At 38.3% G+C, this 27,692-nt stretch overlaps 1 protein-coding gene across 1 annotated transcript; it reads left to right on the top strand.

Annotated features, from left to right (window-relative positions):
* Positions 1-128: 128 nt before the first annotated feature.
* Positions 129-25,970, top strand: SLTM (SAFB like transcription modulator; the record flags this gene model as incomplete). The annotated part of the gene is made up of 21 exons (XM_082005263.1): positions 129-320; positions 1,073-1,160; positions 9,921-9,985; positions 10,288-10,473; positions 10,895-10,942; positions 11,928-11,955; positions 13,309-13,777; positions 14,341-14,390; positions 16,393-16,511; positions 18,129-18,278; positions 18,368-18,477; positions 18,566-18,726; positions 19,069-19,160; positions 19,384-19,547; positions 20,630-20,804; positions 21,398-21,522; positions 22,646-22,816; positions 23,697-24,011; positions 24,463-24,601; positions 25,358-25,515; positions 25,862-25,970. 21 exons carry the CDS (start codon positions 129-131, stop codon positions 25,968-25,970), a joined length of 3,114 nt encoding a protein of 1,037 aa, XP_081861389.1.
* Positions 25,971-27,692: the final 1,722 nt, after the last annotated feature.

Genomic DNA, 27,692 nt, shown 5'->3' with positions numbered 1-27,692 from the left:
CAGGTGAGCCGCATCGCGCCTGCGCCGCGCCTCCAGGTCGGCCGCGGCCTCCATCCGGGTACTCGGCGGCCCGGCCGGGCGGGGGGGGTTTCATTGTGCGTGCAGCTGCCGCGCTCAGTCGCTCTAAAATGGCCGCCGCCGCTTCGTCTCCCGCTGCCGCGGGGGCTCCTGCGGCACCCGCCGCCCCGGCGGCGGCGCTGCCCCCCACCGAGAGCAAGAAGCTCACCGACCTGCGGGTCATTGACCTCAAGTCGGAACTGAAGCGGCGCAACCTGGACATCACCGGGGTGAAGACCGTGCTCATCTCCCGGCTCAAGCAGGTGAGAGGCCGGCACAGGCCGCGGGGACCCGCTCGGCCCTGCCCGACCCGACTTCCTGAGAGGCCCGGCCCGCCGCCGCTGGCCGCCCGGCTCTGGGGGCGGGGCCCTTGCGGCCCCGCCGGCTGCCCCCGGTGTGGGGGGCGGGACCTCTCCCTGTGCCGCCGTCGGTGGAGGGGCGAGGGTCCGCCGAGACCGGGCAGCCGCGGCGGTGCGCGGCTCCGGCAGGGCAGCACACCCTTCTTGGCCGCGGGGGTAGGGGGCGGCGGCGGCGGCCGGGCCGGGCTCGGTGTCCCTGCTGGCGGAGCCCGGGCCGGCCGGCTGGGCTCGCACCGCGGCCTTGCGGCTCGCTTGCCGCCTCGGGCACTGGAGCTCGTCGGGCGGTCGCTGGGGCGAGCCCTGGGGCTGGTTGTTTTTGTGGGGTTTCTGTGCTTCCCCCTGTTTTTGTGCTGCCCTTAATGTCATCGCAGATGTTGCAGTGGCCTTCTAGTATTGTGTTTCTGAAGAGAAATGTGCTGATCCTTGATAAGCTGTCCTTTGAAAATGGCATTTTTAACAACTTAAACTCTTGCCATTATCATTAGTGTTCCCCCGCCTCTCTTCCAGCCTTAAGTGAAAGTTCTAACCCAAAGTGTTTTATAAAATACTCTTGAGATGGGAAGAAAAAATTGTTTGTCTTGCTGATTTCTGCTAGAGTCAAATTGTCTAGCTTCCCACTGAAATCCATTAAAAATTGTGGTTTTTGTCTCATTTAGGCTATTGAAGAGGAAGGAGGAGATCCAGATAATATTGAAATAACTGTTTCTGCTGACACACCCACCAAGAAACCAACTAAAGGCAAAGGTTAAGATCTGTTGACATACGTTATGTTCTTAAGCGGTTTTTGTTGCATATGTCGTCTTAAAGAAGTCGTCTTTTCAAGTGTGGCCTGTAGGCTGGATACAGTTGTGACTTTACTGTTTACGTCTTCTGTCGTGTAAGACATCTTTTGCCTTACTCATCTGTTTTCAGTCACTGTATATAGGCAATGTATAGGGATTCTGGATATGTATGTAAAATAGGTGGGTTAAGAGATGTGTTATGAGGTAGTGGCTGTACTGCTCAGAGATCCTGGAGACTTGTGCTGTGTGTGCAGAGGCAGTGTAGAAGATCAGTGGGATTTTTGGAATATGCTGTGTTAACAGAGGTCCTGAACATGGAGTGTAACAGGTGCAAAGCAGATGTAGGAACTGCTGTGCAGCTCTGGTGCTGGAGATGGGTATCTCTGTAGTGTCCGAGAGTATCTGTGCAGCAGCAAAGGGAGAACTTGGAGGTTGCTTAGCCATGAGAAGATGCTGGACCTAGGCTAGTGATGAGTATACGATAATATGTGGTAGGGGGTCACTGCCTGAATAGGACTGCATTGTGTGGGTTTATTAGCATACTTCTTACTGAAGACAGGATTTAAAAATATGAATTTCATGAATGGGCTCTGAAGGCTTACTGTGTAATGTTTAATTAAGAGATTTTAGTTTTTCTGTTGTGAAAAATTATTACTTAGATTCTATACTGATCTGTTTGGAAGTGATTGTGTTGGCTCTTTCGCGTAAGTATTTAAATATTGTATTGGGAGTTTGGATTCTGGGGGAATTTTGTTTGGCTTTTTGTTTTCTGTTGTTGTGGGAGCATCCATAATCAAGTAATACTGGGAAAGGAAATGTCTGGTTTATGTATAGCATTCTTCATTGAGCATATATGCTAAGAATGTTCATGTGCTATAGACACCTATTCTGGGAATGATCAGTCTTATACTGCTGTCACTTGTCTTAGGCTGAGGTGGTGGAATTGATTATTCAGGCTTTTGTCTGGTGCTGTGAATGGGGAATTTAATAATCTATGTGCTTACAACGTTTGAATAACTTACCTGTACTTCTGACACACTAGAAAAGTGAGAGGAAGTAAACTATTTCACAGTGTAGTTTCATTTTCTTCTGTGACTTTATTCCCTACCCTGGAAATGTAACTGACGCTTAAGAAAACTACATGGAAGCTAAATGAGGAAACGCTTCCACAATTTTTCATGTCAAGATCTAAATGGCTACTTGTTCTGCTGTGATGAACACTTATCTGCTGCTTTTCATTCCCCTATTCTCCAAACTAATATCACAATGTGGATAATGTTCTTTAACTGGCTTCTTGTTTAGTTATACTATTTCGCTTCTGCAAAGCCTACTGGTCATGTTGCTGCCTGAGGCAGGGCTTCAGTAACTGTTCCCTGCCATCTTTTCTGTGGAATTGAATTGTAAGGCATACATGGCATGTACGTTCTTGGTAAACCTCAAAGTAAAATAAATCATGAAGTTCTTATCTGCTTACTTTGCAAGCTCAAGAGTTTTTTCCTCATTACTACTTGGATTACAAAAGTCTTACAAGCAAATTGTTTGCCAGAGGTATGAGAGGTTCATGCTGTATTAATTTTCAAGTGTGGAACAGAAAAACTCACTAATTTCTCTAGGGAAGATCTTTTTTCATTTTGCTGGTTTACTTCTAACTGTATGAAAGACTATATTCTTTCTTTTTAACTATTCCTTGTATGAGTTAACTGCTGATTCTAATGTTACTTCCCTCTCTGGTGCTTTCTGCTGAAGTATTTTACTAGTAACCAGAAAGTATCCCTCAAGATGTACGTATTTAGCACTTCAAAAATCCATTCCCTAATGTGTCACTAGGAAACTTCCAAAGGTCTGTGGGAGATGCATGCCCATCACCTGAATTCAGCAGAACTGAATTTTCATTTAAAATGAACTATCTTGATTCTCTTTGTGCTTGTACATGCTCTTCACTATAAGTAGTGTTGCCTCCTTTACTGATTTTGCTGACCGATTTTTTTTAGGCCTTTTGGTAATGCTTGCTCCCCCCGCCTCACCTCATAGCTTCAGACTAATACTAATGGGTCTTTAATTATTTTCCTGCTGTCCAGTGGTAAGATTAACAGTACTACTAGTCCTATAGTATTTTTTCCCCATGCTATTATTGCTGTAAAAAGGAGGGTAGGAATATTAGATATTTGTTGGGGTTACAAAGAAAATAGAGCCTCAGAAAAGGCCAGGGAGTAACACATAAACCTCCTCACAGCAGCCAGAGAGGTGAATGGGAGGGAGGGAGAAAGGAAGGAGGTTTCCCTTCTGAAAAATCATTAACTATGTCAGATGAATGTCTCTTGTAGCCAGTTTTACTGCAGCTCTTCAGGTCTGTGGAAAAAGTGAGATGGCGAATTCCCTAGCACTGTCTGTTAGAAAAATTTGATCTGGAATACTGATGCAGGCTGAATTAGAGGGGGAATAGTGTGTGTGAGTATATTTGTTTTCCCTCTCGTTGCTTTTTTGTGTGTTGGTTGACAAAAATGGAAAAGAACAAGAATGAAGCGAAGAGTGAGACTTTCATAGAACAGGATTTTGTAATGGCCTGATAAATTGGTCTATCAACAGAGGATATACTGTAGATTTTTACTGTACTGTGACAAGCTTTTGATAATATGATACAAAGCCAATTTACTATGAGATGGGAAAAAAAAATCTGTAAAACACTGAGTAGAAGAATAAGGCCTTGACTCAGCTGGTTTGAACGTAGACCTTCTTTCTCTCTTAAAACAAACAGTAGCTTGCCAGTATCCCATACCATGTTCTGCAGCATAAGATACTGTATGAAAAAGGAGTCATATTTAAAATAGGGCATTTACTGACTTGCCCAAAACTGAGCTAACACATAGGGAGCCAAGTGGATCTTCATCGTGAAAGTGTATAATTGGAGGATTTTTTTATCACGACTTAAAGAATGCTTGCAGAAGGATTCTGTAATCCAGCAAGAATCCTTGATGAATCCTGTATGCAAAGTTAGTAAAAGTCTAACACTTTTTTCAGAGCTAATTTAATTAAATATTTGGGTTAAAGAAGAACTGCAGAACAGCTAATCAGAAGCGCTATATAGGTGAGAGCAGTTGGTTTTGCCAATTAAAGTTTGAAAGCTTGAAGATGGAAAAAATACCAAGTACTCCATGTCTAATCACCTCAGCTGGGCCTCTGCACCCTGGAATTTAGTAGCTATGGACAACTTTCTCTTTTTGTAAAAACATAATAGTTTTTGGAAAAAGCTGTTCTTTTCAAGCCTGAACATTCTGATGCTTATTCTGGTATCTAGAGGAAGTTACTTTACTGCTAGTATGAAATACTTTTCAAATGTTTCTGATGTGAACATTCCTTTGAAGTATCTGCAGTCAAAAATACTGTGGCATATTGACACATCATAACTTGGTGATTGAAAGTTACTTTTCTGCCAAGTTTTGGAATTAGTGTGGATGAAGAACAGATTTTAGGCTAATCAATTTTAACCTCAGAGTATAAATGTGAGCAAAGGTGTTTATTTGCTGCTGCTTCAGGTTTCTAAGGCCAGTTAGGCACCTTGTTACTTCGTGTTCAAAAAAGGTGTGGACGTGGTGCTTCAAGACATGGTTTAGGGAACATGGTGGCGCTGGATTAATGGTTGTACTTGATAATCTTGAAGGTCCTTTCCAACCTTAGTGATTCTGTGATTGTGTGTCTTAAGTACCCCTCTAGTTTCTGGCTGAATTTCTAATTTGACAATGTTGTTTCTTAGATCAAATTGCTGACAACTGTCAGTGGCTTATACTGTTGCCCAAATCATTTTGACTTCCTTATTAAAACTGTTTAGTTACTTAAAAAAACCCAAACACCTAAGTTGTACACTGTTGGCCTTCAAAAGAGAATGGAGTGGGGGAAATAATCTGCCATGATGTCCTCTGTCCTTTAGGAATATCGAAATAACTATTTTACCAAACTGTCAGTTAATTATTTCTTTTTCTGAGTTGTTAACATCCATTACTATAGTTCTGTGATTTGATTTCTGGAACACTGTGCTGCGCAGCGAGCTTGCCCAGAGGTAGATCGTAGCTCTCCTGCCCAGTGAATCATCATTGGAGAAAGATAGGGATTCTCAACTGCACTGAAAATGGGCGTCTTATGGCCATATTACATACATACACACGTAATCTGTGTGGTACTAGTGCAAATGCCTTGATTTTAATCTTGGATAACCACAGTTTTCAATGTCTTCTAAATAAATATTTTTCAGAATAAATTTTCTAAATGAGACTTCTTCCTGAGCTGCTTTAACCTGCTTTTTAAAGTTCTTACTTATGGCAAGCAGGGAGCTTTTGTCACTTCTTTTCAGTGGCTGATTCTGTTGACCTGCTTTGCAGTTGCTGAGTAAAATAGTAGAGGTTGAAAAGTGACTTCTCCATATGTTTGGGGGAGGCTTGCCCTTGCACACAGTGCTGTTGCACAGTTAATTAGGCCTCTTAATGTTACAAGGCATGTCTGTCTGTCTTGAATCACAAAGTAGGTTTGTAATTTATTATTATTTCTGGATATCTGACTGGTGGTGTTCAATCACTCCATATATCCCTGCAAACTTCTAGAGTATTTCTGTCAAGATTAACCCAACTGTTGAGACCCTACTCTTTCTGAAGTGCTTTTACTCAAGAGTAGAGTACATTATAAGGAAATGAATACATTCTCCTCTTCTGAGGAAAAATGTGTATAAATTTATTTGTGAAGGGAACACTCCCTTTAAACTAGACTTCTTGCATGTTGATGAGTACATGATGTAGAGAAAAGGATCTCCCTCTGGAGGGAGGGAATTACTAAGCTAAAGTACCTGAACTCAATATTGATGATAGAAATGTAAAATATTGTAAGTTGTAGTCAACATTATGAAAATAACATGCAGACTGAACCTTAGAAACACTTCACACAAGTGGTTCCAGTATTGGAAAGTTGTTTTCATAATTTAAGTTATGATACATCATGCCTTATTGAAGCAAGATGTAAACAATGTACAACAAACTGTAGGTAACGCTTCCATGTGCCTTCAGATAGGAGGAAGTAATCTTGCCAAATACTTCCTAAGTGATTTCATTAAGGTGAGGGTGAGTTGATATCTCTGAGCTGCACTAGAAATTGTTATGAATGTTCAATCACGTGATTACAAATGATGGCAAATCTTATGAGCAAGTCTGTGATTCTCTCGAGAGATTCTGACTTTGCAAAGCACATCCTTTCTAAAAACCATAAATGCCTAAGAGCAATATCCTGCAGACACTGTAGAAGACTTAAGTATTCTTGTTACCCAATGATACCATTTAAGAGTACAGAAATGTACGAGGATAATTTACTCTTGTTAATATTGTGGCAAATTATACTATTCAAATTGCAGCAGACCTCTTAACTAAATAATGCTATAAAGAGTTTATTTCATTGTAAAGATTTTCTTTCCTGTTCCTCCTTTTTGTCTCCTGTCCCGTGTTTTTGATGAATCTTTAGCATCAGGTACAACAGAACCCTGTTGGGGGTTTCATCAGCAATACCAGAAGAAAGGCAAACACTAATTCTTCCAAAATTTTGTGATGAGTGTCACAGTACTTCTGCATGAGGTGCAGATGTCTAGTTTGTTTAAGATTTGTCTAAAATACTCTTCCATAATTATGTATACATTCAGGTAGCCCGAATCTCTCATGTAGAGGACCATGAATAGGTAGAACAAGCTTATGCTGCAAGGTAAGGCTTGTAAATGAGATGAAAGCTAAACCTGCATAATGTTAAACCAACATTTTAAAGATGTTCTAAATCTTCTACTTACTTCTAAGGAGAATATTCATTCTCTATATAAATAGTCTGTTGCAATTTTATGCTGTGTAGCAATTGTGCTTGCCAGAAAAGGGGTTGAGCATGGCTTGTAAAGGAGTGCCATCATTCCAAGGTAAATTAGTATTTGTGGTGTTAGGAATCCAGATTTGTGGTGAGTGCTGCCTACACCACTGACATTTTTCAATAGCCACTGCATGGATAAACCTGTACATAAATTTTTTATCATGTATTGACAACTTGTATGACTTGAGACCTGCTTATGCCTATTGTTCAATTGTCTGCAAGAAGGTCCAGCAGTTCTGACTGTAATTGTTAACATACCTTTTAATCCTAGTTATTTTCCTCAAAGTGATACTGGTCTTGAATAAGTTCACAGAAACAGTCAGTTTCTGAAAGGTGTTTGTTGCAGTCTGACTTTAGTTAGTGAAATCATGAGCCAAGAGTGTATTTTGGTAGCCCATTGTGGATGAGTATCAGCGTGGAAAAGTTCTTCCGAATTTTTCTGGATGCTGGCTTTTTAGCAAGTTCCTGTACCAACATCCGAAAACTATCTGTATTGGAACCTTGAAGTGCCACTTTTGAGCAGTGTGAGACTAATCAGATCAAGGCAAACTGAAGCACAGAACTGAGAGGGAAAGCAAACTTAGTACCACTTTCTGTCTTGAAGCTGAAAAGTAAAGGTCATTGTTCAGGTCTCCTCATGCCTTGGTACTCAGAGTAAATGGGACTTACTGCAAAGAAAAACAGACAGGCTAAAGAAAGGCTGATGAAAACATGTATTCCTGTTTGGCTTAATCTAGCAGCAAACAAAAGATATGGACAGCTTCATTACTTCCTCTTGATGAGGACATGTCAATAAAATATAGTTGTCTAGTTGCCGTTGCAGAATGGTGGGACTAACTTGAGGTAGCTTTGTCAATTTTTTTTTTCCTCTCTCTCTTATGAAGTCTGGGTTCTAGTTCACCTGCCAGGTTTCCTCAGGCAAAATGAATGAATTAAATGGCTTTCATGATAGTACATGCTATATAGAAGGCAGACATATTTATCAACTGCTGTGTGCGTTTGTCTGCCTCTGTGTATGCTTTTATGCTTAACTCCAAGGAAAAGCTTGGAGTTTCAGGCTTAACAAACTAAAGAAATGAAAGGTGAGAGGGGTAAAACAGAGAACAGTTGAATGCATGTAGAAACCCTTGTTGTGTCTCACTGCTTTTTATTTACATTGAAGACATCCATAGGTGTAGATTCACAGAATGCTAAAATAGTAGTACAAAATTTGGGTTAGACTTCCTTTCAGGCATCAGCCATGATGCATATCAAAACTGTCCTATCCAGTGTAAGTGCAATGCCCTTTCTGAGGAAGTTAGCTTCCCTAAGTATAGCTGTGTTGCTGCTTTTTGCACCAAAATCTCACAAATTGATTGTGCTACAAATCTAGAACGGGAATGTTTTGTTTTAAATGAAGTAAAATCATCGGCAAGATCTCTTTATGGCTTTAGATCTGAATGTTTAGATCTCATGTTTTGCAATCATAGATGTAACTTCTGCCATGGAGGCTAGTGTGCATCTGAACTCAAAACAATATGCTGTATATAGGAGTACTGTCAGAGTGCCATATTTCAGTGTAATGAATAAAACCAACTGGAATCTTAATTAAAACTAAAACAGTAGTCTGTTTTCTTGCCCTGTACTTGACCAGATACCAGCTTTGAATGCAATTTAAAAACTGTGGAAACTAGTCGCTTGATGAAAAGTGACTATTCCAGGTAGCAGAAATGTCCATACTGTATCAAACTTTGGCGTATGTTTTTCTTTCCTATTCCTTTTGAATATCTATAGAATTGATTTAGCCATTCACTAGAGGATGAAGGTATGAGGGAAGATGTGATGTCAAAAAATTAAAACATTAAGTGCTGATCATGACTGCCATCTCATTTGCATGTTGAATTGACACTGACTTTCAGTGGAAGATAGTAAACCTGCTTCCTAACAGAACTGCTTTTGTACCTTGAGCTACTGAAATCCATCACACAGGCTAATCTTTGGTAGAATGAATCAGAGAGACAGATGCTATACTAAGGGTATATTTCTGTGGAGATATTTATACCTAGTGTTCTTTGGTCTTGTTTTTGCAGAAGATTAAGGAAACACAATAGGTTCCAAAGGGAGCTGGTTTTAGTTGTCATTTCCACAGAGCCATCTTTGTTAGAGAAAAGTGAGCATGTGCTGGAAGAATAGAATTATTCAATGTACCCTTAGTACAGTAAAGAATATGTAGAAAACCCAGGTGCTTCACCTGACTCAATTCTTCTGCTGATTGTTCCCTCCAGTGAGGAAAAGCACTGAAAAAGGTGGCTTGGAAAGGCTGTGCAATTGCTGTACTTACGGATACTCAAAAACACAGCTAGATGAAACCCTGAGCAATCCGATCATACTTGGAACTTAGCTCTACTTTTGAGTGGGAGGTTGGGTGGACTAGATGACCTTTAGAGGTCCCTTCTAACCTAAATTGTTCAGTGATGCTAATTATCCTATTAAGTCAGGCCTTTTCGACGTCTTGGGTCATAAAGTCTAGTTAAATCCAGTAATTCTAGAAATGTACACTTTCATGTTCTCCTGAATTCCATTATCACTGAAAGTAGAAGGATTGGTATTAAAATCACTTTACTTGGATGTAACTGCCTGTTTATATGCAACAGCATTGATTGTTCATGCTCTCTCAGCTGACTTTTTTTTCTCCTCACTGTAAAAATACTAAGTTTTGGGAAGGTCATATTATAGTGAACAGTTCAGATAAACTAGAGCATATAGAGACTAATAAGCTAAGGCCCAACACATAATCAGTAGTGAAAGTAAGTCTGTTCTACATAGCAGCTCTAGTTATTAGCATATCCTATTGTTTCAGGTAAAAAGCAGGAGGCTGATGAATTAACTGGTGATGCTTCAGTTGAAGATGATTCCTTTGTCAAGGTAATAAACATAAACTGGGAAAAAAATTTACATACTTTTAAGTTCAATGTTTGGCTTTATTTACCAAAAAAAGCTTCCATTTTCTTTGCGCTAATTTATGTGGAAATTGAGAGCGTTGTTTTTAGTGTGTTCACAGCTGTGATGCCTAAGGGTGTCAAGGTGTGGAGTTTTTAAACATGCTATGAATTTTTATTATGAATGTGATACACTATGTTGCAGAAACAGTGATTCGAGCAGTGATTTTTTTCAGAATATAGCTAATGCCCTTAGTTATGCCAAATGTTTGTTGTTGACACCAAAAGGAAAGTGAATTGGAGACTCAAGATGCAAGTGATCAAGATGGAAACGATGAATTAAAGGATTTTAAAGAATCTGCTGAAGATGAGAACTTGAATTCTAAAGAACTACCATCTGCAGAAAAGAAAAGATACCATGACCTGGAGCCAGCAGAGACAACGGAAGATGCAGAAAAGGATTCTGAAAGTCAGGTACTTTGTTGTATTTTACATGCATTTTTGTTGGCAAAATGTACATTTTTCTTAGTGTGTCTGTGTTACTAGGAAGTCAGAACTAGCTTGTCAGTTTGTCTTGCTTATCTCTAAAAGATAATTTGGTGCTTTTTTCTTCCTGTTCTTCTTGACTTGTGTTTTGAATTGTCCTGAAACAAATGTGGCATTGATTGATAAAATCGGTTTACACAGAGTTCCCAAGTTGTCCTTTTCCCAGGTACTAGTAGTGACATACTGAACTGAAAGATGCAAGTCATGAGAACTGCTCATTGATGTTCACCTTACTGAGTGTATATACACTTAACTAAAATGTTTTCTGAGTTAACTGAATCTCTTGACTGTCTGAATGTTAGTGTCTTACCAATAGTTTGCTGAGTAAGCCCCTGTTATGTTCTCATAGGAAAATGAAGGTCAAGACGTAGAAGATTACACTTTTCCAACTGTCCATGTAAGTTCCGGATCAGTTCTGTTAAGCTGATTTTCATGTCTATTTAGTTGGAAAAGATCACTTTAGATTGTCTTTTTGCTCCAGCATGCATCTTACAGTCAGATGATGTAAAACAATAAAGGTAAACAGTATGGGAACCTTTCATTAATATTTTTTATAATGCAGATAATTGTGATTTCTAAATAAGGTGTTCTATTTAAATGCAAATTCCTGTCTGCAATTTGGGAGTATTCAGTGCATAGACTTAACAAGGAATATTTTTCAAACTCTCTTAAAAACACTTCAGAGGGCTGTGCCAAATGCTAACATAGTATATACAGCCTTTACAGGAGTTTAGAAGTCTTGCTTTAATATAGGAATTTGCCTGTGGAGAATGTTGAGTGGGCTGTTGGTTGGGGTTATTTTGTTTGTTTTTATTAATACTAACATCTGTAACATCTTAAAGTTCAGAAATTCATTCTGAGTTACGTGAAATTGATGTCTGAAAAGGGACATCTCCTACAGCATGTCTTGCTCAGTGAGGTTAATGATAAATAAAAATGAAACTATGATTTTAATAGGTATTTGCTTAAGTACTTAGTGGAGGCAGTCTACCTAGTTTCTGACTTCTGTCCTAACCTTTTAAAGCTAATGATGGATTGCTTGCATTTCACTGAAAGTAGTAACCAGCCATGTGATAGCAAGACAAGCAACAGCTTGGAAACATCCTGTTGAGTTAAGGGGAGAGAAGAAAATAGGTGTGTGTTCCAACCAATTGCAAACTGCAAGTGTTGCAGATAGATACCAGTGAAGTTTTGCACAAATTCTCAGTGATTTGACAAGGGAGGCGCACAGGCTTGGTTTCTAGATCATCTATCTTTTCTTTGGAAACAGTTTTCAGTTCGTTAATTTGCCTTCATACACTAAAAATTCTGTGGAAAATATGAACTGTTCTGCTTAAAGTTTTAAAGTAGGAGACATTTACTCTTGACTTCTTTTCTTGCAGGATGGTGAAGATGAAGAAAATGAGAAAGGTATGTTTAAAGTTTAATAGAGTTCAGAGGTCCTTAGTCTGGTAGAGCAGGCAACTTTCTCTTGTAATGTTCAATCTCTTTACTAATACGGTTTGTCTCCAGTATTAAGTACCAGTTGTGTCCTTTATTAAGCTCAGCGCCTGGAATCGTTGGCAGTCAGTGGATTTATTTCACTCCTGAGAGTTATTTTACTCTTAAGAGTTGATTACAGTACTTATCAGTTACTGTGGTGGATGTATAATATAATTGTAATACTATGATTCTTAATTAAAAAAACATAGTATTGAAGGACTCTGATTTTAATATACGGTAAGTCTTGATGCAAAAGCTTCCGACTTGCACTGCAGTAACTGATGTTTAATTGAGGGCAGTGATACTCCCTTACACTGAACTTGAACACCCAACAAATGTATGGACCATCATATGCTTGGCTTAATGTCACTTAGAGGTACCAGTTGTATATAGGATGGTAAAATAAGTGTTTGGAACGCTGTGGAGTGGCTACATTTTTTTTAAGCTGTGCTCATTAGTGAAACTACAGAAGGAATGTAATGCATTTGGGCAAACAGACTTCCTGGACAGAAGTCTTAAGGATTCTACGTATTGTGGACTAGAAAGGACATGGAACACCATCACTTTACACAAGATGGAAAAAACACACTACTGAAGTTACAGGATAAAACTACAGACTCCACGTTTACGAGGGACCCTATGGCCGAAGTGTCTCATCTGTGCAAATTCAAGAATACGGTTGGAGATGCCTATGAGGGACTGAGATGGAAAATCCAGTGGATGAAGACAGAACCGTTTGTCTACGAACTCTGGATTAAAGCCCACTCCTCTGTTTTCTGCAGCAGCCTTGTACAGCTAACTTGACCACCAAACAACTCCTTAGAAAGGAAAAGCAAAAGAGAACACCACTGTGGAAGACTGAAATTCTCCGAGACTGTAATTCTTTCGGATTTGGGAAGGTTAGAAGTCCTAGAACCAGGAAGATTCAAAGACAGATTAAATCAAACTGTGAGCGTCCAAAGCAACTATTTTCTTCTGGAACGCTAAATCCTAAACTGGAAAACGGATACTTCTTATGAAGAACGGTTATCTCCAGGATGGAACCATATTCTCCCTCCTAATGTTTTGGTATTTGTCTCTAGAAAATGTATTTTGCCATGAAGAATAAGTGATCCTGGGTAAAGGATTTATATTTGTGTTAATACACCTTGTGTTTTTTTTCTAACCTTCCATCAGTGCTAATAACTGGCTTTGTATTTTCTAGGTCCTATTCTAGCTTATGCATATGAAATTGTTTAAACTTCTTGTTTTGCCATATTTATTCCTGTTAAATCCTCTTAGATAAAGCAGGTTCTGGTGATGGTACACAAGAAGTATCTAAACCTCTTCCTTCAGAAGAAAGCCTAGCTGAGGCTGATCACACGGCTCACGAAGAGATGGAAGCTAACACCTCTGTGAAAGAAGCTGAGGATGATAACATATCGGTTACAATCCAGGCTGAAGATGCCATCACTCTGGATTTTGATGGTGATGACCTCCTAGAAACAGGTAAAAATGTGAAAATTACAGATTCTGAAGCAAGTAAGCCAAAGGATGGGCAGGATACCATTTCACAGAGCCTGGAGAAGGAAAGCAAGGACTATGAGATGACTGAGAACCATAAAGATGGTAAGAAGGAAGACTGCGTGAAGGGTGATCCTGTCAAGAAGGAAGCCAGAGAAAGTTCAAAGAAAGCAGAATCTGGAGACAAAGAAAAGGATACTTTGAAGAAAGGTCCCTCGTCTACTGGGGCCTCTGGTCAAGCAAAGAGGTTTGTTTTTCTATGTCAGTTCTTTACGATACTGAGTACCAGCATTCAATAAGATCACTCTACATTAAGGGGGTAGCAGCAAGAATCTTATAATTAGTATCCTATGCTCCTGCCTGTAGATTTTTTTGACCGCCATAAGTTATTTTTTTAAAATTCAAGATCTTCGTATAGACACTATGTCCTACTGATTGCATTGTCGAATTGTCAGCATTTATTTATTTTTTTCAAATTGACGATTTTTTTAAATGTCCTTGTGATGATGGTAATGAACAGCTATCAGTTCTAAGAACACAAAATGAAGTCAAGTCCCCGTCCTGAAATCTGGAGAAGATTGCCATATATCCACTGAATAGAGTTGTCAGAAAATCTAGATCTTCAGGCATCTTGGGGAAAATCAGTGCAAGAATCCATAAGGGAATCATTTGTTCAAACATACAGTCTAGCCCTTTTTTATTTTTATTTTTTGAAATGTTAACTTGTCTATTAGTGTTAGTAGTATAAAATGCAGTACTTATCAAATTCTGTATTTTCAATTTTCTTCTGATTTTGATTTGCTTCTCTAGCTCTACTAAGGAATCTAAAGAAAGCAAGACAACATCAAAGGATGATAAAGGTAACTATGACAAATTAGGGTAGTATTGTCTTGAACTGAATGCTTTCCCGTTTAAGAAGTAGCTTGCCGCGTACTAAAATGGCTTATATAATTGAACTCCTCCATCTGTAGTAAATTATGCTAGAGGTACAGTAGTCATTAGCTATATGTATGTCTTTTTTTTTTTTTTTTTTTTTTTTCCTCCCCTCCTCCTCATGCCGGATTCCTTGTAAGATCAAAAATACTTATTCTAAAGACTTAATGAAAATATATTCTCCTATTTCAAAATACTTCTGGGAGCAAATTCCACTTAACGTTTCCCAAGTCTTTGTTTTGATGAGAAGGTATAATTTTCAGATATGACTGCTGTAATTTAGATACAACAGTTTGGGTTGATGTTATACTTGGAACAAGTAAAATAGAATTGCAAGTACTTAAACATAGTGCCAGTGACTTTTTTGTCTTAATTCTAGCTCATTGTTAAATAAAGTGAACTCTCAACCAAATATAACAGCTGAAACGCCAGGTAGCAAAACTGCAGTTGTGGCTGTGTAGTGCATTAAAGCTGGACCTATTTGTCTACCTTGGAGTTTCCGTAAAACCCTGTATTATGATTACAGATTCACAGAGTGGAGCTCAAGAGCACGTTAATGTCGCCAGTTATACTGGTGCTTCATAGTTGAACAAATACGTTTGTATAAGCTTATGTGCCTCCTTATTTTGCGCCTACTAGCTCTCTGCCAAAAATCTTTGTCACAGAATCTCTTGCATATCATTAATGGATGAATGGAACTTTACCTGATAAATTTCTGAGGAGAAATTTGTGACAGACTTAATTCAGTGTTCTGTAGATGCATGTCTGTTCACAGTAGTTACATGCTTACAATGAAATTACATGAATATACAGCAAATCTGCTTTCATGTAGCATATGTGATAACTGTAACTATCATAAGCCTGTCTTAAAATACATAGCCAAAGCCAGTATAGTGGCACTTCACTGATATTCTAAGTGTATCCCACTTTATCAAGATATCTAGGATTATTAAGATAATCCTAGTTTGACGATGACTGAGACTTGTTGCCTTATGATCTTAGTTCATCTTGATGCATTGAAGAAGGAAAAACTACCTTTTTTCCTCAAATAGGTGAAATTCCCTTTTAAAACTGTGCATACCACCAGATTTTCCAGCTGTTCAGCTGGAGATCCAGTTCTGGTCTTGCCTGTATGACTGGCTACATTTTAACATACCCAAAAGCATTTCATACATTTAGCAGCAAACAACAAGCTGAACTAAATAATATAAGACTAAAAGATTTTGGGAATAAGATCACATGAATTTCTTGAGTTTTTAGTTCTATGTTATTGCAAAAATGGCAAATATGGCGCAGGGGGAGGGTTGGTCTTGAAGACACGTAATGTTTCTCTGGCTTTTCTTTAGTATTTTCCTTAGCATGTGGAAAATAATTTTGGTGGGTTGCATCCAGTTCTACATGCAGCAGTATTTTTAAAAAGTTGCTCTGGATGGAGGATAGATACTTCGAGAAGTTGTGGAAACTGACCACGTTATTCTGGAGGCTAGGATTAACCAAGTCTCTCTAGCTTCCTTTCTGCCGTCTCTTTGGTAATGTGACTAGTGTAAAGATGTACTAATGAAGAACAAACACTGGGTGCTAAAAGAACTTTCTTGTATGGAAGTTACCGATAAGAAACAGAAGTTGAAGCTTACTGTACACACCCAAATGAGGGGTAAAGCATGCCTTTAACAAAGAATTGTATGATTTTTCTAGCTCTGTCGTTTGGGTATGAGTTAGCCAAGCTTTTGGTCTCAGTACATGGGTAAATGAATGAAATCTTATGGCATATATTTTTTTTATATAGAAGTCTTTTCAAGAAAGGTAACCGGATAAACAGTTACTTAAAGGTAACAGGCTAAGTTTCTCTTTTCAGCAACAGTTTAGTTCAACGTTCGTGGTACCTCTTGTCTCCTTAATTTTTTGGCTGTTTTGTAAAACTTCTTTCAGGAAGCGCAAGCAGTGTTAGTGGTAGCAGTGGAAGTTCAACTAGAAACCTGTGGGTTAGCGGACTGTCTTCCAACACAAAAGCTGCTGACTTGAAAAATCTTTTTGGCAAATACGGAAAGGTATTTCATGGGGTGTGATAACATGCGTGTTGTGTGTGTCTCTTCCCTCTCTATTCAGTTACAGAAATTGAGTAACGCTTGATTTAAATAAAAGTCTGAGATGAAATGTCTAACAAGTGAAATCTAAAAAAAACCCCAGTACTTTCAGCATCTAAAGTAAGAGTGCATGCTTATGGGAAGGAACCATATGTTAATTTTATAAGAAATTTTTCTTCCTGTTGAGGTAAGATTCATGCAAAAGAAATGTCATAAATATGACTGGTCAGGACTGGCTTTAAAAAAAGTTTTTAAATTAAATAACGATGGCTCTGTTCTGCAGTAACTGTATTTAACCATGAGTCTAAGATAATGTGCTAACCAGTAAAATTATAACGTAAACAGTCTTTATAGCACTTGCTGCTTTGGGAGACTGTTTTTAAAATGTGTTCTGAGGACTTAACAAACGGGAAAAATAGGTTTAACAAAAAAAACCCAAACAAAAAACAGTTAATGCCTGTTCTTTTAGGGACTCTTTTAATGACTTAATGAATTTTTTTACAGGCTGCTTAACATAAGTCTGTTTTCCTGGATTTTGGTTTAATTTAACGTACAAATTCCATAGAACAATGCAGAATCCATATAAGCTAAGTAGCCTTCTGAAAACAGTTTTTGTTGCAAAGGAGTTGCTGATTGCTGTGTGAATTCATAGTGTTTCTACAAGCCTGTGCAGTTAGGATGTTATTGCATCTTGGGAACTAGTTAGAACCTTAGCGCTGTGAATATCAAGTATGTGTACTGATTTATCTGATATCTGATTTTTCTAGTGAATTTAGTAGGTGATTTTATGTAATGCGTTCACAAGTGTTGAAACCAGAGAGTGTATTTTTTTGAAACTTCAAATTCTTTGGCCATTTTTTGCTGTAAAGTTACTTGGTACCTGTATTTACTTAGCTTCCCAGTTTTAAATTAATTGGGAAATATTTAATTTCTAAATGACTGTATCATTATAGGCTACTAGAAAGATAAAATTGTTGCATTAGAGCATGACTACATCAGGAAAACTTGCTACAGTAGTTACAGAAATTCGAGCAAGGACCAGGAAGTCAAATCTTAATGTTTTCTCAAAAAGCCAGTGTCAGAGAGCTGGCAGCTAAAATTGCTTAATTAACACATTTGCTAGATGCCTTTGAAGAACTGGCTCCCTCACTAAGATACTGCTTATACCTTCCTGCCATTAATTGGCAGCTGCTGACTCTTTTGTGGGGGTTCGTCTGTCAGAGATGGACTGTCAAATTCAGATCAGCAGTGTTTCTGTGAGTGAATTCTGACAGTAACTGTCAAAAGAAGCATTTGGATGATGTGCATGGGGTTGTGACTGGTCAAAACAGGATGTAAGCATTAATTATGCCTTGATGTGCAAGTTGGGGTAAAGTTCTCAAAACTGCAACTTCCTGTGGAGTTACGTGCTTTTGAAAACTTGGAGCGTCAGTCTTTCTAGTGGGGTGGGTTTTTTGTTGTCGTTGGGGTGGTTTTGTTTGTTTTGGTTTTTATATGCTAGGATAAAAATATTATTGGAATACCATCACTTCCTTACTAGAAATGTCTCTCTCAAAACCTAAATTTTACCTGTTTATGTAGGTGCTTGGTGCAAAGGTGGTCACAAATGCACGAAGCCCAGGGGCAAAATGTTATGGCATAGTAACAATGTCTTCTAGTACAGAAGTGGCTAGATGTATTGCACACCTTCATCGAACAGAGCTGCATGGACAACAAATTTCTGTTGAGAAAGTAGGTTTAATAAGATGAAAACGTTTCCCAAAATAGACCATCTTATGCAAGAATCTGTATTAACCCATTTACTTCTGGAAAAAATACAGGTGAAAGGTGATCCCTCCAAAAAAGAGTTGAAGAAAGAAAGCGATGAGAAATCTGGTTCAGGTAGAAGCATGGGAGACAAGAAGAGTGCATCAAGTGATAAAGCCAGCAAGTAAGAAATTTCACGTGTCTTCTGAAGTTGTGAAAAACCTTTAAGTTTAATTTTCCTCATGGCATTTGTGTGTTTCTTTCCTAACAAGAACTCCATCAACCAAAAAAGAAGAAAAGAAATCTGAGAAATCTGAAAAAAAAGAAAGTAAAGAAGCCAAGAAAACAGAAGGTAAAGATGAGAAGAGTGATAATGGAGCAAGTGGCCCTAATCAAGAATCCACTAAAAAAACTGAAGAAAAGAAAAGAATAAGTATGCAATATAGCCATGTTTCCTCCTGTTGAATCTGTGTGTCTGACTTGTTTTAGGGGCATGTTCTTGCTCTTACTGGAAACCAGACGATTAAACACCTGTTCTCTTTTAGACTCCAGTAACCTGTATTACTTTAGAGCTGATGTTAAATCTTCCGTATTTTATATTGCCACTTAATTACAGACATGTGCTGGTATGCTTCTCCTACCAGTTACACTTCAATTTAGAGCTTTAGAAATTTCACCAAGGAAAATCTGTAATAGGCAACTAGGGATGTGTATGTGTGTGTTAAACCTTTTTTTTCCTCTCTTTTTTTTTTTTTTTTTCTTCCCCCTTCACTAGGTGGTAAAAGCCCAGGTCAAGTTGTAGTTTTAGACCAAACAAAAGGAGACCAAGGCCACACTAGGACAGTTAGAAGGGGAAGGTTTGATAAAGTAAGTATCTGTAGATTTGATGCAATCCTTATCTGATTTGATACTACCTTACAGTTGATATTTATACTGAAGAGTTAATAAACTATCACAAACTGTTAAGCTTAGATAGAAGCTTTGTATGCTTTGGGATAGCTAAGTAGTTAATGATACTTGAACATAGCATCCAGAAATCTCCCTAAATGAATGAGACTTCTGAAATAACCACTGTAATCTCTATCTATAGCCACAGATATTGAGGAACAAAGAGCGTATTATCCAAGATAAAGTGAAATTCAGGGAATACAGGGGTAGAAAGGATATCTTGCCTTTTGAAAAGATGAAGGAACAAAGATTGCGAGAACACATGGTTCGATTGGAAAGAATACGACGAGCTGTTGAACTCCGAAGGTAGTAATTCAACTTTTTGCTAAAGGTTATTTTATACATTAATTGATCAGATACTATATTTAGAAATCTAATTAGAATGCACTATGTTAAGCCTTTTACTCAGATGTTAAAGTCTGGGACTCTACCTAAACAGTATCTTTATATGAATTAACAGACTCCAGGTTTTTTGTTTAATCTTTCAATAGCGCTATGTGCACACATAGCTTAGTGGTTGGGGGGGGTGGGGGGGAGGATACCTCATACGTGTTGCTGCATGCCAGTTTTTGTTTTTTTTTTTAAAGATGAGAAGTTGACAGGGAGTTGTGGCCAAAAAATAGCATTTGGGGGGGGCGTTTTTTGTTTGTTTTGAAACAGAGACCTGTTGTGTATCTCGATGACAAATCAAGCATAATACAATGTTGTCCCTTTAAATAAAAAGACTAAATGGCTACACTGTTCTATTCTGCTCTTTTCATGTGGCCAGAAGTTTAGTTTAGAAGGATAGTTAAATGATTTGTGTTGTTAGCTGGATTTCCCTAAACAAAGGAACTCCCAGCAAGCATAAAGGTTAAAGGAAGAAATGCCTTTCCTGCTGCTTGTAAGCTGTACTATAGGGGGTGAGAAGAAAGCAAAATGAAGCTGTTGATAAGTGTACCTAACCTGTGCAAGTCATGAGTGGTTATGTTATTCTGTCTTATTTTTGGACATAGTAAATAAATGTTTGTTAGCTTGAGGAGGGTAAGAGTTAAAATAGCAAGTATTTTTAAGATCCAGATCCTATCTTTGTTAAGCTGTTATTGTCTGCCAGATGACAACGTAGAAATATGAATCCAGCATAAAATACATAACGGATGATGATTCTTAATGTAACTTTTCCTAGTATCTGTTGTCTCTATAAAGGGTTCTGTAGAATATGCTAAAACCAGCTTGGCTACTTGGGGCTAAAACGAGTAGGCTTCCGATGCCAGGACTTCTGTCAAGAGTTTACTCTCAAGTACTTTTGTTAATGTCTATGTCTAAGGTGATGTTAGTTTTGGAGGAGAAGATTTTTCAGATGAGTTTCTGCTACCTCTTTTTTTCTTTTTTTTTTTTTTTTTAATTAGGCGAAGAGAAATTGCTGAGAGGGAGCGTCGTGAGAGAGAACGCATACGAATAATGCATGAACGAGAAGAATGCTTGCAGAGAGAAAGGGAACGATTAGAAATTGAAAGGCAAAAACTAGAGCGGGAAAGGATGGAACGGGAACGTTTGGAAAGAGAGCGTGTTCGTATTGAACAGGTGTGTATATTTATATTTTGGACTGTAGTGCAATATAATTTTGGAATATATCTCAGCTTGCACTTGCAGTGAATTTTTCTCCACTCTTCCAGCCAGGCCATAAAAGAACCAACCAAACATTACATAATGTACATGTACACCAATAGTAATCTTTATCTTGTTACTTGACTTGCGAGTAATTTGATGGCAAATTCTTGCCACTGGTTTATGCAGTGGTTGTATGTGTCTGTCTCAAACTGAAGTACAGCAGATCGTACTGCCTATACTAATCTTCCATACTAGATTTTTTCCTAGAGAATGTCACTGCAAACTTAAGGAGATGTATTTCTGGGCAACAAATACAGTAGCAACACAAGAAGTTACCTGGAAGTATTTCTGTCTAAGATCCAGTAGCTTCTCCAGATCTGTTGTCTGCTTTTTTAGATAGCATTCCTTATGCTCTTTAATCTTAGATGCTATCCAAGGATTAACTGTATCGGATAGCCTTTATTAGAAAACTATCAACTTTGTATACTTGCTGACTGTTCTATAAGTATCTCTAATAAAGAGCTATTTTGTTTGATGTGTTTATTCACCCTTCCCTTTCATGGTAGGAGCGTCGGAAAGAAGCAGAGCGTATTGCTCGTGAAAGGGAGGAACTTCGTCGTCAACAGCAGCAGCTTCGTTATGAACAGGAAAAGAGGAATTCTTTGAAACGTCCACGTGATGTCGATCACAGGTAATCTAACTCTCAAACCATTTTTTTTACAGTGCTTAGTAAAAAGAAATAGCTACTAGCCTTGTGTCAGACTTGTTTCAGGGACAAATGCATTTTCAAGTCTTCACAGAAGTGGATTTCTAGTATTCGTTTATTTTGACAACAGTTTATGCCAAGTGTGAAACATAACCTTATCTGTAGGAGAGAGTTTTGAAATAAGAGAAGGATCCAGTGAATTAATTCTTACTGTACAAAAAAAGCATAATGCAATTCAGTGCATTTGCTGAGAAGAGCTGTTCTTCTGCCTTGATGGTTGAAATTTCTAACTTCTGCTTCATTAAGAGTTCACATTTTTGGTAAACGGATGGTTCAGGAAGTCAGTGTGACAGCTTTTAATTTTTACTGAAGCTGATGATCTCTATAATTTGCCGTCTGAGACACATGAATTGAACTAGCTTTGATCTTTATTTGATTGTAAGAATCAGAGTGAGACCATAGCCACAAAACTGACGTATCAGTGGTACGGTGGAAGGTAAGGGTTAGTTGTCATGGTAGATATAGTAGCAGAACACTTAATATTTCTTCACCAGAGGAATAAAGTCAGCTTCTTTTTTCAAGGCTACTGATTTTGCACTTTAGATCACATTCTTATCGTAGAGACTCTGTACCTGAATGTTTCTAGTGAGCAAGGCTGTGACATTTCCTACACTACTCTTTCCTGAGAACTCTGTTCTGATTTCTGGGTGTTGGGTTTTTTCCCCACTAGAAGGCAATTTATTTTTCCTAAAAGGCTATTTTCAAGGCCAAATTTTGCTACAGTCTTGTTTTTGTTGTTTTCGGTTTTGTTCTGTGTTTTTTTTTTTTTAACTGCCCAACATGGTATACTATTGCTTACATTTTATTGCATTTTTTTTTTTTATATTTTGCCTCTTAAATTTGCACGTCCAACAGAGGGATGTTTTGGCTTTTTTTCTGAAGTTATTTTGTTCACTACTATTTAAAGAGTCTACCTTTTTGTTAGTGGCTTTCCAAATGTCAAATGAGCATCTTTAAAACAAGACAACTGACTTTTAACAATTTTCTGCGTATCAGGCCTTGATTTGGATACCTGTAACTGATGAGGGTTCATTTGTTCTGCTTAAAGGAGAGATGACCCTTACTGGAATGAGAATAAGAAGATGGCTCTTGATACAGATGCACGTTTTAGTCATGGTTCAGATTACAGTCGCCAGCAGAACAGGTTTAATGATTTTGATCACAGAGAACGGGGTCGATATCCAGAAGGTGGTTCTGTTCCATCATCTTCTTTTGATAGGTAAGTTTAGATAATAGGGTAGGTATTTACCTGCCAACATCTCTGTGGATTTCACTCTTAACTATTCAAAATTTAAAATGGTGCTAAATGCTTTTAGAGTTCTGATGCAATAGAATTGCAGTAGCGTCCTGAAATTTCTTGTGTCTTCAGGACAGTCTGCTTATATCATGGAATCTAGTCCACTTTTCTCTGAGAATTTTAAATTAGCTGCCTGTTGGTCTTTTTTGAGTGACATCTTGAAATAATTTTTTTTGATTATTCCTCTTTCACAGCTAGTTGTAAGTGGGTTCCAATAGATTAGATCTGTCCTACTTGGTAACTTACCTCCTTAAGAAGCAAGGCTAAAAGCAACCGATTCAATGAGTGCATTTATGTGCACGAGTCGCATTCGTTAGGGTCCATGCAACTGTGCAGTAAATGCTGTTTCCACATCTAACTTCGTGTTTCCACTGAACATCTACGATAGCCAGTTACAAAGTTAAGACCACATAATTGTAGCTTCTGGTCTTACACTTCTATACTGCAATGAACTAGAATTGTATTTTCTAGCTGACTTGAGAAATCTAGCATTCCTTCTGCTTCGTACTAGGCAAAAAGGAGGCCCTACAATTGCTTAAATTATACTGACCAAAATGTGAACAGATAAATACGTAAAGAAATGTTAAACTGGCTGTGAGAACTCAAGCTCAAAATGACAATTGCAGAAATAAATATAATTTGGGGTGGGAAGAATCTTTGAGATATATACCACATATATAGTAATAAACACGTAATATAAAGATTAATAATATTTTTGTGTACTCATGCGTGTACTGACATGTGCAGAGAAATGGGAAAACGAGCGACAAGCAAATGACTTTTTCCTACTTCAACAACTTAGGCGAGAACGTTTCGTAAATCAAGGTGAAGCAAAAAAGACTCGCCCAACAGCACGACGGGAAGAGCCGGGGTTCGAGAGATATCCTAAGAACTTCAGTGAGTCTAGAAGAAATGAACCACCACAACCAAGAAGTGAACTTCGAGATACAGACAGACGAGAAGTGCGAGGAGATAGAGATGAAAGAAGAACAGTGATAATTCATGACAGACCTGAAATACCACATGGTCGGCATCCAAGAGAGCCTGGTTCAAATCCGCCTAGGCAAACAAATTGGAAGAGCGAGGGAAGCATGAGCACAGACAAACGGGATGGCAGGTAAATTTGCTGGCTAACCAACAAACTAGTGAAGGTGTTGATTCCTGTAGAATTTATCCATATTAGCAGTTTCTCAAGAATTGATGTGCAAAGAGAGAACAGACCCCCTCCTAAAGAATGGCAAAGTCATTTTCCAAAAACATTAGAAAAAAATTGTGTATAGGTTGTTACAGACGCTAAACCTCATCTGTAAACTTGATGCTGACTCCCAGCAGTCTATTCTTAATCATGTGTAGCAACATGTAGTAAGGAGGCTTTTGTGCAAGAATGCAGATGTAAACAAATAACATGTAAGCTCTAATTATTTAGAGCGCCACGTAGATGTAAAAGAATGTTTCTAAGAAGCTGAACCTGAAAAACAAAATGGAATCTTTGAAGTTTAAATGTGCTATGATTTGGTACCAATTCTATTAAACTGAAACAAAAATTTTGATAAAAGTAATTTTTACAGAGGTGAGAGGCCAGATCGATCAGGAAGAGAAGTGTCTGGACATGTGAGAGGCGCACCTCCTGGTAGCCGTAGCAGTGCTTCTGGGTATGGAAGCAGGGAAGGAGAACGAGGCGTGATGGGAGAAAGAGGTGGAGGACAAGTGAGTCATCTTCTTGTGTTTGTATGCATGAGAGACTGGAAAATGAAAAATCACACTGGAAAAATGACCATATAGCATCCCATAAATCACTAGCAAGCATTCTGGCTATTTTGAAGTTACTTTATTTTGAGGGTTCTTTTTTGTTGGGTTTTTAAATAAGCCAAGAAATTGTAGAAAACATACCAAATTCTTCTTAGGTCTAGCATCTCTCAGGCAACTGAATGAGTTGGTGATTAGGCTTTTAAGAATTTGTTGTCATCCTATGCTTTCAGGGTATTAACCTTACACTGCCTGCACTTCTACTGTGGTTTGTCACTGTAATCTGCAATGCGCTACTGAGAGGAGGAACCTTCTGCAAGACTTGTCTTTAAAGTCTGCAGACTAAATGCTCTGTTCTACTAGATCCTGAAGCTTTTGAAAAAAACACCACCAGTGTTTTTCTTTCTGGAGCTGTATAGAACACACTTGTCAGTGATCATATGAGATCAGGGCAGAATTGGGAGTAAAGTAAGAGTTAATGAACTTCACTCCCTGCATACCCACACAGTCATTATTGCCAATTAGTGCCTCTTTGTTACTGAGTTATTTTTAGCAGGACTCTTGTAAGCATGGGTTAGCTGCCTATGGACCGAAATCTTAAAAGATGCTTGACTTTTGTATGTTACATATGTAAGCTTAACATTCTTGAAAAGCATGTTTCCTGTTGATGATGAAATACACTTTTCATTCTGAAAATTACTATCACTTTATTACTAGCACTATAATGAGGACAGACATGTTGTTGAACGCCATAGTCGTGAAACTGGACCAAGAAAAGAATGGCATGGACCTAGTTCTCAAGGAAGTGGGTATCATGACACAAGGAGAATGGGAGATGGCCGTGGAGGAGGTGGCATGATGTCTCCACATACAAGGTACAAAAATTATTCCTTTCTCTCAATTCCCTCCTGAGCTCTCAAAGCTTTTCGTTATGCTTAGGAAGTAAATAGTTTCAGCGCAAGCAGCATTACTTTCTGTGGATGGGTTGCTGCTGCACACCATAGAAACCATCTTTCCATGCCAGCACATGGCCCCAACAATTCTTCTGTTGCTAGTGGCAGTATTGTTCAGCCGCACAGAAGCAAGTAACTTGCAGTCTTGCATGGTTTCAAGTTTTTTTGAGATTTTAACAGTTGAGTGATATGAGAAGTAACAATGTTCTTACCTGTAAACTGAGAGTTTAGATACTTACGATAATTTTTTTAAAACCTTTGTTTCCAGTAACTCTTCACCAATTAATAGAGTTGTACAGATCACAGGCAATTCCATGCAGAGGGGAAGTGGCTCAGGATTTAAGCCATTTAAAGGTGGACCTCCACGAAGATTCTAAGATCTACAGCTGTTTGGTTTCAAGATAACTTATTGAAATCTCTTGTAAACTTTCTCTGATTAAAAACAGGAAATCTTGTCTGGAAGTCCTGGTTAAATTTTTTTAATTTAACATGATTACTTTCCTCTCTATTTTGGAGGCATTTTAATAGTTACGTTGTAATTTTGGATAGTTTTTGTGTATCTTTGATAAGCATTTTCCCTGGGGCACTAGAGCTGTGTAAAAAGAACAAATTGGAACCAAAATATTTGTTAATCTGTATAAAAGAATAGTTTGCAGCTGTGTGCTAGTAGTTTGATTTACCAACATTAGCTCTGTGGTGTCATGCTTTAAAGTTAGCTACTTATCACAACATACACAACTATAAACCTCCATTTTGAAGGTTGTCCAGGCTATTGTCTCTGCTTTCTAATTTGTAGATAAATAAGATTGTTCTTTCATTACTGGGTATTATGTAACCTATTTTTGCAGAAGGTACTGTTACATTGAGTGCATTTATGTGTATTCTTGCAAATGTATTCTTTTGAAATAAACCTTCATATTCTGTATAGCTTCTAGTAAGTGTTTGAAACAGTCTTTGGGGAAGGAAGACAGAATTAAACAGACATGTTGGTATAGCAAATCAAAACATGGGTGCCATTAACTTCCACCTAAAACTTCTTTCATAGTCTCCTTCACTGTTACTGAATTGAAAATCTAGACGCACCTTTGAAAGCGCAAGAAAGATTAATACCAAAAAATATCGGAAGAGTCATGGGAGGCCTAAAGAAATAATTTTACACAGTTGGCTCTTTATGTATAGAGAAGCTCTGGCAGAACTTTGATGCAGGTTATTTAAAACCAGACTACCACAACTGATCTTTGCTTGTTAGTGCTTGGGGAATCCTGTAGATGCAGTCTTGTTCAGGTACACCTACTGTTCAGTGATGGAGTCTCAAGCAAAAGGGATGCATCTTCTTAAACTTTGTGTTTAACGTTGAATGGCCTGTGTTAAATCTGCCTTGACCAGGCCCCATCAGAAATGGTAGGTAATCAGCGTAAAACTCATCTATCAGCCAGTCAGTATATAGATACAATGCTGCTGTTCAGCAAGTAAAAAAAAAAGGCAAATTAATCCACTACACAGCTTTACCAAATTGGATAGTTACAGATTACCTTGCAAGTAGAACATAAGAAGAGCTTGTAAAATAGTACTTGAGTAAGAGCTGGAAGTTTTTACTGGTCCAGATTCTCTTTTCTAACTTAAATCATTCTTTAAGGCAAGAGCCAGTAAGAAGGTGCTGATGTTGCACATGGATCTTTGCTGCCCTCAGTTACAGTCTGTTTGCTGTGTGGAAGAACTGCTAAGTATCTGCAGTGTTCCAGAAGAATGAAGTAGCAGAAAACTAGTTAAACTGAATGGTTTTCGAGTAAGCAGCCTTTCAGGAAAGATGGGAGGAAAGCGAAACCTGGTATAACAGCAATTTCTATACTTAATCCTTTGGTTTAAACCTAAAGATGTCAGTTGTGAATATTCACAAAGAAATATGCTGTATCAGCAAATATGTCAGAACACATTTATCCATTAAGTAGCTTATCTTGATGCATTTAATGCATCCTCTCTGTTGTTCAATTCTTGTATTTTTCTTCTAAGAAGTTCACTGAGGTTCTTCTGCAGGAGTTTCCAAGAGAAAGTAGAAGTTAAGAGTGCATTTCCAAAAGTATGTATCCATTGGGTTGCAG

Source organism: Phaethon aethereus (genome assembly GCF_964289735.1).
Source record: "Phaethon aethereus genome assembly, chromosome: 12".
NCBI classification, from domain to species: domain Eukaryota; kingdom Metazoa; phylum Chordata; class Aves; order Phaethontiformes; family Phaethontidae; genus Phaethon; species Phaethon aethereus.
This window is presented reverse-complemented; position numbering and strand designations above follow the sequence as displayed.